Genomic DNA, 13,813 nt, shown 5'->3' with positions numbered 1-13,813 from the left:
GCTGGAAAGAAGAAAAGCACCAAGGACCTAACACCAAATTTATCACTTTTAAAAACAAGAGATTAAGAAACATACAGTGTCCATTAATTTCCACACTGCAGTGGTGATCCCCGGATGCCAACTTCTGTCAGACCTGTTTCGGGGGGAGGAAAGGGGAGGTGACTGAAGGGCCATTGGCTCATCCTTTTTGGTCAGCCCATCTATCCACCTTCTGAAGCAGTCCTGCTGTGGATCTCAATCTGAGCCCCTTCTCTTCTAGGCACACAATACTTTGGTTCCAGCTACCCCTTACTAAAAAATAAAGTCTATGCTCTACCTCCTTCACCTGTTCCAGAAGGTCTACACAACAAACTACCCATTCAATCCTCTCTGTAGTCACCTGATCCCTCCTCTCTTGGTCAGAGGGAGTCTCTTAGCACAAAGGCTAACTTTTTAGTGACTAAATAAAGCTGCTTCTTTGTCTACATGTTTGTTTAAATACTAGCCACTACAGTTCACTCTCCTGAAGGCCTCAAAGTCTAGCCCAAGGAGCTTACCAAGCTGGCTCCCTGGGAATCCAGTGGTAGCATGTGGGCTGAAGGGTTCTCTGTGCTGGGCTCCACACCACACAGCTCCTGAGTCTTAAGGTTGGATTCTGCAGGCTCTAGGGAGGGAAAGTGGGTGGTAGAGGAGAGAGCCTTATAAAGGTGTGCAGCTGCTGAGAAGGGGCCCAAGACCCATTGGGAGCAGATCTACCTTGCTGTCTGGGGTTTTTCGATCACAGTTACTATGATAGTTTCACTATTTTTCCCCTGTAACCAGAGATCGAAAAAGTAAAAATAAAACAAAATGAACCCCCAAACCCTAAAAAGTAAGTTAGTAAATAAAAAAATTAATAAATAGAGTTTAAACTCAAGTGATGCTAAGCATGACAAGAACTGATATGAGGCAATACTGTTTCCTATCCCAGTCAGAGATCACTCACTGGACTGTAGGAAAAGAGTGTGCTTAATTACAGGATGCTCTGCTGGACGTGTTATGTAACACAGAGTGTGTGTACTATATTACTTTCACACAATTGGAAATGGTCTGAATTCTGGAATGAATCTGGGAGAAGGGAATGTTGCTATGGATTAGCATCTCCAGTGCCACATTCCTTGTATGGCAGGGTTTGTATGTGTCAGGTATTGAGCCACACTCATTGGAAGACTCCAAAGCAATTCCAGCAAAATAGAATCTAGCCCTGCTGGTAAAGTGGCCAATGTTGGAGGCAGGACTGTAGCCCTGGCTCCGATACAGGGTCAAGTACTGATCTAAGTCTTGTGGGATTTCCCCCCTTTTCCAGCCACAGCAGGATCTCTGGGGTCTAAGGTGGTAACTTACAATAAGACAAAGTGAGTCAAATACATGATGTATGGAACCCACCCATGTCCTTGACTGGGCTTTTAGCCATTATTCCATCCCTCCCAGGCTGTGACTCCTCCCCGTACCCCAGGGGGTAAAGCTGTCTTCCTGCAAGGCTAGGGAACTGCATTCTGGTGCCCTCACAGGATTGTACATACTTTGTGCTGTCCCAGGGGTATCTGGCCTTGACACCGAGCCTGTGTCTGGGATCCCAGGTGGGCAGGACTCCTGGTTCCCTGTGCTCTCAGTGGCTCCCTCAGGTTCTTCCCCTTGCTTCTGTTGCCCTAGGTGATGTTCAACCATTGTCTGGAGCTCTGGAGGCACAGAGAAAGGGAGGAAACATTGGATATAACTGACTAAAATCTCTTGTGGGAGGCCTTTTAAATTCACTAGTCCCACCATTGGGTCTGTGCATGTTGCTGGTGCTTTAATTTCCCATGAACTGGGCTCTAAATAGGGAGGAGCTGGGCAATAAGGAGAGATAAAAGCAGGAGCATAATGTCTTTTCAAAGGCAAATAGAGGGGAAGAGCCTTTCAGTGCAGAAGACACTCCTAATGTACTAGGACCTGTGGTCTCCCTAAGGGCAGGAGAGAAGCCTCAATCTGAACTCAGGGAATATAGTACCTTCTATGTGCTGTGCTGATGAGGTTACAAGTACTATTTATCTGTCATAGTGAGGAGGTGGTATGATGGCTTGGTCCAGGGACCAGCTTCCTCAAGTCCACAGGAGCCTCCTTCACACCTCAATAGCTCCACTTAAATAAAGGCAGACCCAGTAACCTCCCAAGGACTCCCCGCAAAGGGTTACTAGATCTACTCTCCAGTATCAGTCAGAGGAATAATTGGGAAGGGGATGCCAAACCTTTCATGGTGGGTGTGGTCCTTGTCATCTTCTTCCGTTGCCGTGGAGACATTGACAATGTGGACTGTGAAGGACACAGAGCCTGGATGGGTGCCAGCTCTTCCCACCCTTCTCTGCTTTGGCATGATTTTGGATTAGAGATTAGGGCAGGTGGGTTTTAGGAGTGAGAGAAAATTCTTGTTTCCATCAGGCTGAGCTTGGAGACAGTGCATGATGGCAGAGGGGCACATATCTTTTTGGGGTACATAGAAGAGGACATCAAATGTCCTACTGGTGAGGAACAAGGTTTTTGCTTTGGGTTCTGGGGTGCTCAGGGTCTGTATATGCTAAGTGGTGCTCTCTTTTACTGAGCTACACCACAGTTCTGGAGGATGAGGGTTTGACTTTTGAGGGCTGGGTTAAATGGTAGGGGCCAGCTCACCTTGAGAAGTGGGTTGGGGATCCGGTCTTCATCTATTTCTGGGGGAAGTAGGGGGAAAACAGTGATAAGAGCAGGAAACTAAAGACTTGAGTTCTTAAGAAGAAGGTACACAGCAGTCACCTCTGTCCTGAACTGTCTATATGTTCTCTGGATCCCCCTGTACTGCTGCTTAGCTTTGTCTAAACAGGCTGGACCCTGTGACCAGCCTATGCCTGCATCCTGTCCTCAGGCCTTGAAGTCTGTGAAGGCAAATGTGTGGCCCTTCTTTTTTTCTTCCTCTGCAGCATCCAGGGCTCTTTTCTCTTCCTGTCACTCTTTCACCCCTAGGCCAGAGCTGAACTTTCACAGGAGCAGGGCTCCTGGAGAGAGAATAGCAAACTTGTTCTGGTCAGGGTCCATAGATGTGCATCGTTTATGAAAGTTGGGGTGGGGAGAGCTGGAGACTTTGGCATCCCCGATTTCAGACTAGCTTGGTCACTTCTTTACACCTATTAAGCTCCTCTGACATTCTCTAAGACCTCGTGTCTCCAGACCCTGGTGAGGACTCTGATGATCAGAATTCCAGCTGCTCCCTGAGCTGTTTCTAACCTCACTCTCTGGGGACCTGATGTTAGATGATGGAGACAGTCTCTCCCCCTCACAGCTGTCACTATTGCATTTGGAGTGGGGATAAGGGCATCTCAGTTGCTGGAGAAACCTACAAAGCTGTTGTCACAGCAGCCTGCACTAAGTTGACCATCTTAACTAATTCCTGGGGGTTTAGTAATCAGGTTGTCCCTTCTCCTCCTAGCAGACCTCCATCTTTCTAAAGGCAAAACAAATCTTGCTGAGCCAGCATGAGGGCTCTATTCCTGAGGTTTGCCCTTTCTCTGTAGCACCCATCCCCTCTTACAAGGGGTTACCTGGGGATGACTGGTCACTGGTCAGCACAAGTGTGGCAGGGGTGGGGCGGCGCCTCCGAATCTGGGTTAGGAGAGGAAGAATAAGAGGTAAAGTTCGCTAGGAATACCTCCCAGGCCGACTCTGCACATCCCTCAAAAAGTGTCTGGTTACTCTGGAGTACCACTGGCCCATTCCCTTCTTCTGGGGTGAGCTGCTCTTGGGGACACAAGAAACTCCAGGCTGCCTACCCAGTCCCTTCCTTGTACTGCATCTTTACCCTATTCTTGTCCTCCCCAGCTCTCCTTTCAGAAACTCTGTCCACTCTGCATTGATTTCTGGCCTTTGTCCTTCTGTCCATCCTGGATCAATGGTCAGAAATAACATGAGAGGTCAGAGGGCTTTCCCTCAGCCTCCAGTCTATCCCTGAAGCAGACATTAACCCTTTGTGGGCTCATACCTGTCTACAGAAGGCCTCTCAGGCTCACCCACCATGAAGGAAGGACTGAGTGCACCACTCTTCTGGCAGCCACAGTCCCTTAATACTCTAAGGTTTCACTAGCCTTGGACACAATGACTTTTTAATTGGTCAGGGAATAGGGGAAGTGGTTCCAGTGGTGAACAGGACCTGAGGAGGGGTCCTGGGTAGAATCCTGGCCAGCCCCCGGAGGGGTTGGGTGGGGTGGGGTGGGGGGGATGAGCATATAAAGCTGATCAGTGGTTAGAGTTCCTACTGAACCCCCTTCCTGCTGCTGGTTTTTCTTCTTGTCCTGCTATCTACTAAACCGATTGTTGCTGAATTCTACAGACTCTTGGGATGTGTAGTTTTTCCCTTTTGGGGGAAGGTTTGGGAGAGAATGGCAGCACACGGATGAAGCTCCTGTTGCTCTCTCAGGGCTGTGGGTAGGTAAAGCTAGCAGTCCTGGGGAAGCAGGGTTCAGTGAGATTTAGATCTTTTTCATATTTGTCTCTTGGCATGATCACCACTGGCAGTGGTGGCTGGAGGTGAGGAGATATCTAGAAAGTGGGAATAGTAGGAGGGACTGTTTGAGCCAGAGAGGGGGCTCTTTCCAAAGAAAGAAACCATGCCTGTGGAACGGAGTGACTTCTTGCTTCAGGGGAAACCAGTGGCATCTGCTTTTAGTGATATTTCAAGGTCCCAGCAGAGCCAGACCCGTGTGCGCATGCGTGCGTGCGTGCCTGAGTGTGTGTGTGTGTGTGTGTGTGTGTGTGTATGTGAATTGTCTCTGGCTGCTCCTGGTACAAGATGCTTCATGTATGTGGGAGTGGTACCACCCCTTTGCTAGGGTTTGACCCCTTTCTTTCTGTCTGGGTGAGGATGGGGGTGGCCACTGGAGAGGAGTGGAAGTGACTGAGACCGTGGAAGGGGGATCAGTAGCTTCATGCAGTACCTGTATTGGGAACCCAAGGAGCCCATGACCAAAGGTCAGCAGGACTCTGAGGTTGGACAGACCCTTACTTACCTTACTTAACAGACCCCCACCCCCTACCCCAGAGAGGGATTTGAAGTGCTCTGAGTCTTTGAGAATTGTGGTATTAGGCAGGAGGCAGGAGGCAGGAGGCAGACTCCCTGGATCCCAAGAGGCTCTTTTCTGTTTCTGTCCCTGCCTCACCTAGCTCTCAAGGACATATGAAGGTTGTGGTGGAGGGCAGCCCCCACACTCTGCTGTACACTTCGCTTCCCACTCTTTCTTCACCCTCCCACTCCCACCCCATGGAAGTTGGGGTAGGAGCTTCTGCTATGCTTGGAGCTTTTGCCTACATGCTTGGTAACACCAGGAAGGACTGGGGCAAACTTTCAGGCCCAGGAGACAGATTTCTGACGACTAGAAAAGAGCAGGGTTCCAGCTAGTCACTCACTCTGGCTCCCCAACCCTGCCATGTGCCTCCTTGTGCTTCCTTGTCCCCAGCTCTGTGAACCAGCTGGCCTGCCCTCCTCCATCCCCCTTCAACACCAAACAGAAGCAGGTGTTAGGTCCTGTCTGCCAGTGGGAGACAGGTCTCTGAACCTCTGGCTCCCACAGTCTCCACTCCTGGTCCTGCTTTCCTGTTTCAAAAGTCTTCTTAGCCAATCTGCCATCTCTGGGCATAGACATATTTCTTGAGCCCATAGAAACACTCCTCATTCTCCTCATCTCATGTGTGTGAGGTTTTAACATACCCTCTCCAGACATTTGGTCCCCAGGTAGGGAGCGGAGAAGCTGGGGTACCTGGCCTTCCCTGGATCTGAGAAACAGAAGTTTCAAAGTGCACACCACTTGGGTCTCTTTTCATCCACACCCAGTTCTATGAATCAGCTCTAGCAACATGGAAACCTCTTTCTCCTGCTCATCCCCAGAGGTCTAATTCAGGTGAAGACCCTGACAGTGAATGACTGGGGTCAGGAGTCCTGGGGAGCTGAATGCTTTTGGGGATGGATGGTCTCCACATGCCAGGGAATGCAAAAGAAGACAGGCTGCAGATAGTAGCCCCTTCCATACCCTCACTGACGCTGACACACACTGCTCACTCACACACTGCCGCCTCTGCCAGGCTGCTCAGAGCTAAAAATAGGCCAGGCCAGGAGGCTGGGCCAGGGCCCTGCACTCCCACCCGTTCTTGGTGGTGTGCTCCTGGCTGAGCTTGGACCCCAGGTCCAGACGCTCCAGTTTGCCGTGCTGCGCCCTGCATCTCACCTCCACTCCCTACTCCATAGGGCAGAGTTATACTCAGGTCCCACGTGCTCCGACTTGCAGAAGGGAACATCAGCTTGTAGACCCCCCTCCCCCGCCCTCGCCCCCAAACTCCTCCATAGCTGTCCTCACCCCTTGGGTGCCACACTCAGAGCCCAGGTGCGGATGACTCGGAGGGGAGGAGAGCTGTCTCTTCTGCCCACTCGCTATCCGCCCCCCCCCCCCGCACCCTCCCGGCGGTACCCTTCAGCTTAGCAATACCACCTAGCTGGGAAACTCTGGGGGTTGACTGGGTGTGAGGGGTTGTAAGGTCGCCAGTGGCGAAGGAAGGGTCGTGTCCCCATGGCTGGGCAGGGAGTGAACGACGTTCCCAGAGACACCCGCCACAAGGACCGGTACTGGTGATGAGGCGTGGCTCCGCTGTTGGGGGAGGGTATGGAGACCCCCATAAACTGGGCGAGTGCGTTCCTGAAGAGGTGCGATGCCGCGCTGGGGCGAGGCAGGGGTTCAGGTCCCACTGCCAGGTCCCGAGTCCTTCGCCGAGGCCGCTGCCCCGCCCTGCCTGTACCTGCTCGGCCGCCTCCGGGTCCAGGTGCGGCTCCAGCAGTGGGACCGTAAACTGGATTTTCCGTGGGCTGTTGTCTGGCTCCATGGCTCCCGGCCCGGCAGCGGCGGACCTTGGGCTGGGGCGGGCGCACTCCCTCTCTACTGCCCTCCGGCCCCGGCCCCAGCCCGGTGCTCGGCTCGCAGCTCCTGGCTCGGCGCGCCCCGCTCCGCTTGGGGACTGTCTTGTTGCGGATTGGCTCGTCACCGTCCCTCCCGGCCCCCTCCTCCCCTAGTCCCGAGCCTTAACCCCGTCGTGGCTGCGCTGGCGGCTACGCAGGTCGCCGCCCCTCGAGTTAACGAGCCAGACCTGGATGGTTCGCTGTCCTAGTCCACCCGCGTGCGGGCATCCAGGTATCCTAGAATTCTGGGCAGGGGGTGAGTGTGGAAAGGTGTTATCAAGAACTTCTCCAAGCTGGTGCAGGTTTCAGGGTCTGGAAAAAAGGAAGGGCACAGCTCCAGAGGTAGAGTATGTTTATGAGCCAAAGGAGATTTTACAAAGAGAAAAGATTAAAAGGAAATTTAGGTACGCAGCAGAAAGGATTAAAGTCAGACTAGGAGGGAACTTCCCTTGAGGCCAAATACTAGAATGGATGTGAAAACTTTGAGGGCAGGTGCGAGCTTTGGCTAGTGTCCAGGGAACACTCGGGGGGGGGGGGGGAAGAGAGAAAAGAGGGGGAAGGCCTCAGAGAGTCTCTAGAGTAAGACTCTCTGGAGTGTGAGTGGACCAAGGGCTTGGGGAGAGAGGGCCATTCAGGGTAAAGAAGCCATGGAGGTGAAAGCCAATCCTGCTTGTGAAATAGATTTCACTTTCTGCTTGCTATATTGTGGGGCTGCAAAGTAGGTGAAAGGCTTGCCAGGGGGTTGCAGGGATGGGCATGGGGGTGGAGAAGGACACCCCACCAGCGTGGCCTGTTTACAGATGGATGGTGTCCACTTTCACTGTTGGCAGGACAATGAAAATGCTCTGCCATGCTCTGCTGTGACTATTAGCATGGAAGTTAGAGTACTAGAAGAACTTACTGGGTTGGTATGGGATCAACATGCCACTCAGTACTAACCAGTGAGAGCAACAGGATATTCATAGGATCTGAAGTGCCCTGTACTAGGGTTAGGGTCACTGGACCAAGAGAGGTGGGTAGTGGATACTGGGGAGGGTTCCTGATGGACTTAGGAGGCTCAGTGGGACTGGGACAGAGAAGGAGAAGGCCTGTAGTGCTGGAGGAGGTGTATGGCAGGGCTGGGAGATCAGTTTCTTTGTAGTCTTAAACTGAACAGAGGGCAGGGGCCATACAGGTTTAAGCTTGGCTCCAGGTAATGGAGACTTGGTCATCCCCCACTCTAGGGGGCAGCTTTCAACCTCAGTCTGGGATCCTCTGGTCTGCTTTCCATGGCCTCTTTCCCTCTTCCCTCCAAAAATAGCCCCACCCTTACCCCCCTCCTCCCCTAGGGATCCTTTTACACAGCAGAGAGGCTCAGCTTTCTCCAGGGTAAGGCCAGGTTGCAGCCACTCAGCAGCCCTGAAGGTTCTAGCCAGTTGCTCCTCCATTTGCTGTTAGCTGAAGTAACGGGACTCTGGGAATGCTTCTCCCAGCCTTTTTGCTCTGTTTGGATAGTAGGGGAAATATTCAGTGTCCCTGGATCCTGATGTCTGTGTACCCACATTACAACTTGGGGTGCAGGGAAAGGTGGTGAATCAATATAACATGGGAGACAGGGCACTGGGTGCCTTAGGGCTGGGCCATTATTTCCCTTCTCTTTACTTCTCCTTCCCACACATACTTAGAGGCAAAGTGCTTCTAAAGAGGGATATTCTCTGTCCTATTGGCCAGGCCTGGATGACTGAAGGCACAATCCTCACCCCTGATTCAGGAGCTTAGCCCCCATCTCCTTTACAGTGTTAGCATTTCCATGTCTCATAGCTGAGGATCCATGGAGCAAGGGACCTGATATGGAGGCAGGCCACATCTAATGTAGTAGTAGGGGAAGGGTGAGACTCCTGGCTCATTCCATGTAGAATTCCAGCATGAGGGTTTCTCTATTTGGGTTGTTATGAGATTCTACTATTATGGGGTAGTACAGTTTGCTTAGATTTCTTCCATGTTCCTTTATTTCTCTCAAATTTTAGCCCTGAGATTTCCTTCACAACCTCAATATTCTGACTTCCCTTGATCTAAGAGTTCCAGACTAGGTAGGGGCCAAGAGAGACTTAGAGGAGTTGAAAAGAGGGGTCTTCGGAGCATCTGGGGGAGGGGTGGTGGTTGAATACAGCAGATTGGGGGAGGTGGTGGTTAGAGAAGAGAGCCAGTGGGAAGAGAGCTCCCTGGCCACCACAAGGATAAAGGGTTGGCTGGCAGGAGGGAGGTGGAATGGGCCCCAGCACAGCCTCTGCAGGCCAAGTAGAGTGGTGACTGTGAAGGTATGTGCATGTCATTTTGACTTTTATTTATGCCTTGAGCTGAGTGAGTAGCTGTGCGCACCTGCTAAGCATTTGGGAAGCAGAGAGGATTGCACACATAGGTCCGGAGAGCTGCAGAGGCCTGTGCCTGTCTGGAGAGGGCTCCTAGCTGAGCAAGAGTGACCCTGTTTCTTTCCCTCTTCAAATGTGTCTATGTGAGCAGTGCCTAAGTGGTCACCCCTTTGCTGCAGCCCAGGTGGCAGAGCCATAACTATTCTAGGGCATACTTATGACTTATGAATATTTAAAGTTATAGGGATGTGACTTGGTGATGCCATTACCTAATGATCCACTCTCCCTGCTGCTTGTGCAGTCTTCCAGGTTAATGCACTGCACCTTGTTTTTGCTGATCTACCCTCCTTGCTCCATTAACTTCGGTGTTAATTTCACCAATCCTCACAACTATGCCTGAGGGTGGTTAATCAGGTGCTGTAGAGAGATGGGTCCACCTAGGTTGGAATTTGGGAAGTCAAGTTCAAAACTTTCCTCTGATACCAATGCCCTGGGTGACTCTGGGATCACCCTGCTCCCCCTTGGGAGTCAAGGCAGCCTGCAGATGTCTTCCTGTTCTAATGTTCAGTCTAAGGTGAGCAAGCCTCAGCCAAGAAGTCACAGGGCCAGGGTGAGAGCAGAAAGGAGCGTGCCTTCAGTTTCCAGACACCCTGGCCTGGTCAGGCAGCACAGTGTACTCCTGGGGGGTGGAGTGCATGGTGCTTACATACTTGGCCAAACAGTTGTTTGTATACACTTGCTCCCACAGTTCTGCAGAGGAAAGGCTAGCAGCTAAGCAAAGGCTGTAGATTCTCCTTTAAGAGCCACGACTTTCCTCACCCTAGGTAGCTGACTAGATTTCCAGTGCTAGTGTCAAGTGGGGGGGGGGATTTGTTTTATCCAGTCTCAGGAAACCAGGTGCCCCCAGGGGTGGGTGTAGGCTCAATTCATTTGGAGTCTCAGAGGGTTCCCCGGTGTTGTTTCCTGAATTTCTGAAGTCTGACATACTTCTTCCACTTGAAGTATCCAAAGTGAATCAGTCCACATCTAATACTGACAGCTGCTTACTTAGCGCCCACATTGTGAGGAGTGCAGAGCTGGAAGCCACCCTCACAGCCTTGGTGAATCCAGTCTGGGGAGGGAGTCCTGAGAATAGGCAATGAGATCTGCAGCAGCAATTGCTGTGTCAGGGTTGAAAGAAACAAGAGGTCTGAGGACATGGAGGACAGAGCAGCTGAAGAAACTGCTTAAGTTTTCAAAGCAGGACAAATTGGAGTTTCCTTCTTCCTTTTCTTCTTTTTTGTTTTCAAATGAGTAGGGTTTGGGAGAAGAAGAATGTGAGAATAATAGGGAGGTAGACTGAGAGAGTCCTGGGAGATGAGGAAAATGAACCATAGTAAGGAAGATGAAAAAGGGGAGAGAGACATCTGGGGTTGCTGGAGCTGTGTTGAGGGCTGAGGGGACTGGGGTACAGTCAGAAAACTGTGGGAAGTGATCCATTTCCAGTACCAGGGAGGAGGATCAGAAGCTTTATGGTGCAAGGGTTTTATTGAATTTGGATATTACCGTGGGGGATTGGAGCTTAAGAATCCTAGAGCAGAGACAATTAGATATGGTGTTTATTGGGCACAGAAGTAGACTCAGTTTCAGGAGGCTGGGTTTTAATGAATGGATGAGTGTAGACCTTTCATGGAGTCTAGCTGGCCCTGGGATAATCCTGATTCTTCTAGCAACTGAGTGATCTTGGGCTGATGTTTTGCTTTTCTGAGCTCATCTCTTTATCTGTTGAATGAGGATAACAATTCCTACATCCTAGTGTTGTTGCAGGTATCATGTGAGATAAGGCCCACAAAATTCTCATCATAGTTCCTATAAAGAGTTTGCCAAATGGAACACTTATTTATTCAAGAGATAATTATCTTCAGATATTTCAAACCAAATCTTCTGTGCTTTCTCAGACTGAAGTGATACAAGTTAGAAGGAGAGAGGTTCAGCATGGCTCAGAGGGAACTTGCTCACTGGAGCTACCACAGCCTATAGCATCTTGCCTGTGCTGAAGAGGCCTCTAGCTGGAAGTGCCAAAGCAGAAGCTGGGTGATGGGGCATGGAGGGTAGCTCCTTCTAACTTGGATCCTGCTCTGGAATCCTGAGTGTTTATAAAATTGTGGTGATGGGTGAAAGATCCTGAATCCACTGAAAGAGAGGGCTCCTGAAACCAGAAAAGGAGCCAGCAGTGGGTAGAATCAGTGCTTTGTGAGCCCATGGCCAGGTCATATGAATGAATAGCTGTCCTGTCTCCCATCAGGGAAGGGCCTGCTATAGTGCAGGTCTGTGGGGGCTTCCTGTTCTTCCTCCTGACCCACATAATGGATCTCTGTTTCTACAACAAATGTTTGGAAGCGAGGAAGACAGCATGCCTTTATAAAATACTGAATCCATCCCATATACACAAACATTGAGAAGCTCTCCTGAAACATAACTTCAGGCTTTCTTACTGTGGCTGGACTTCAGATACTGCAGTCTCTGGGCAGGTATCTTTCTTTTTCCTCATCTCTAACCCTTCAGAGGTTTGAGTGGAGTACAGAGAACTTCCCAGTGTCCTTTTCTTCCCAGCCAACCTGAGAGGTCCTTATCTGCCATCTTTCTTTATGGTCATTTTCACCAAAGGAGAGAACCTTATCCCTTCCTCATTCCTAGTGAGCTGGTGGACACGTAAAGCCTCTTTCTGTTCCTTGTTCTATAGGAAAGGAACAGTTGATTCATCATTCATCTATCTGCTTATTTATTTCACTCAAGAACTGAATTCTAATTAATCCATTAAATTCCAGCTGTGCCATATAATCACGATTCAAGGTGCAGGAGGAAAGTAGTGAGTAGTAACAATCAGTTCCCAGGTTCCATGGAATAGAGATATTTTTGGGTTTTTGGTTTTTTTTTGCGGTAAAACATGTACAATCTAGTAAACAAATATATAAAAAGAGATGATTTCAAAGCACAGTAAGTTCAGTGGTGGTAGATAAGCATGTGGTGACAAAAGCAACTTGTGAGTTGATGAAGAATGAGGTAGCCAGGGAGGCTTTCTCCAAGAGCAAAGCATTTGAGCTAAGCTTGGCATGATGAGAGGGTGGCAGCTATGCAAACATCAGTAAGAATGTTTCAGAAGGTATATGATCACTATCAATACCAATTATGGGGCTAACTCCCAGCATCTACACAGTAGTTTTCAATTATCTATAACTTAGTCTCAGGGTATACAATGCCCTCTTTTGGACTCTAAGAGCACTGCATGCACATGGTGCATAGACATACATGCAGGGAACACCCATACACATAAAATAAAAAAAAATAATTATATGGACAGGAGACTTGATCTGGAAAGATGCTGATGTGTCCAAAGCCCACAAAGGATGCTGGAATAGGTAGAATATATTTCTGAGGAGAGTGGAACAATGGAGGCTAGGAGCCAGACCATGCTTGGTAAACAGTTTACATAATCTAAACTGCAAGTGGGCACTTTTTAACCAGTTGTCTGGCTGATATGATCTTATATGCACTTTGAAAAGATTGCTTGTCAAATACTGAATGGAGGATGGATCAGAAGAGTAAAAGTGGAAGTACCAGCCTTAGGTTAGGTGACAAACACTGGTGTGGAACTGGGAGAAAGATAGAAATCATGATTGATTTCTCAGTATGTAGCTGGGGGATGGAGTGGTGATAGTAAAATAGGAAGATGAAGTGCACAAGAACATGAAGTTCAGATATAGCAATGGAGCCATCATACCATAGCACAAGAAGACTAGAAGGTAGACAGTGGGTAAGATGGTATTTCCATAAAGCTCAGGACTTTTAAAATATTTTTAATTTGTTGAGCATTTCATATTATGTATTTTAATTATCTACTCCAACACCTCCCTTAACTTCTCTCAGATCTTCCCACCTCGCTAAGCTCTGAACTTTGTGTTCTCATTTAAAAAAAACCCCATCAACTCTAATTTATGCTGTCACATAGTTATGAATCTTTCTCTCCCATTGTGTGTCCCAACATAGCAGCTCCAGCTCTCACCTTTTTCTCAACTCAGGTGGTTGGAAGGTTTAGAAAGGACAGGAAGACAGATTCCTTATCTGTCAAAAAAACAAATTATAATCTGCTTGTATTAAGTTACTTCTCTTATTGCTGTGAGCAAATAAATAACCTAAGAGAACAGCTTAAGGGGGCCTGGAGAGATTGCTCAGTCAGTGGTAAAGTGCTTGTTGAGCAATCATGAAGACGTGAATTTGATTCCCAGTACCCATGTAAGAGGGTAGGTGTGGCGATGCACACTTGTAATTTCAGTGCTGGGGAGGATGAAACAGGTGGATCCCTGTGTTCACTGGCTAACCAGCCAGCAAAATAAGATGGCCTCAGGTCCCAGAGAGATAGCCTATCTCAAAAATCAAGTTGGATAGACAGATCCTAAAGAATGACATCTGAGGGTTGATCAGTTGGTTATCCACATGTACATATGCACGCGCGCGCGCGCGC

At 49.4% G+C, this 13,813-nt stretch overlaps 1 protein-coding gene across 1 annotated transcript; it reads right to left on the bottom strand.

Annotated features, from left to right (window-relative positions):
* Positions 1–24: 24 nt before the first annotated feature.
* On the bottom strand, positions 25–7,008 carry Ppp1r1a (protein phosphatase 1 regulatory inhibitor subunit 1A). The gene is made up of 7 exons (XM_052160976.1): positions 6,808–7,008; positions 3,570–3,630; positions 2,668–2,705; positions 2,247–2,310; positions 1,542–1,697; positions 537–643; positions 25–133 (listed from the first exon to the last, which is right to left on the bottom strand). Exons 1-7 carry the CDS (start codon positions 6,889–6,891, stop codon positions 128–130), a joined length of 516 nt encoding a protein of 171 aa, XP_052016936.1. The 5' UTR covers positions 6,892–7,008; the 3' UTR covers positions 25–127.
* Between the last annotated feature and the right edge of the window lie 6,805 nt (positions 7,009–13,813).

The sequence above is a fragment of the Apodemus sylvaticus genome, chromosome 17, assembly GCF_947179515.1.
Source record: "Apodemus sylvaticus chromosome 17, mApoSyl1.1, whole genome shotgun sequence".
Lineage (NCBI taxonomy): Eukaryota > Metazoa > Chordata > Mammalia > Rodentia > Muridae > Apodemus > Apodemus sylvaticus.
Note: the sequence above shows the minus strand (reverse complement) of the source record. Positions and strands in the feature narration are given on the sequence as shown.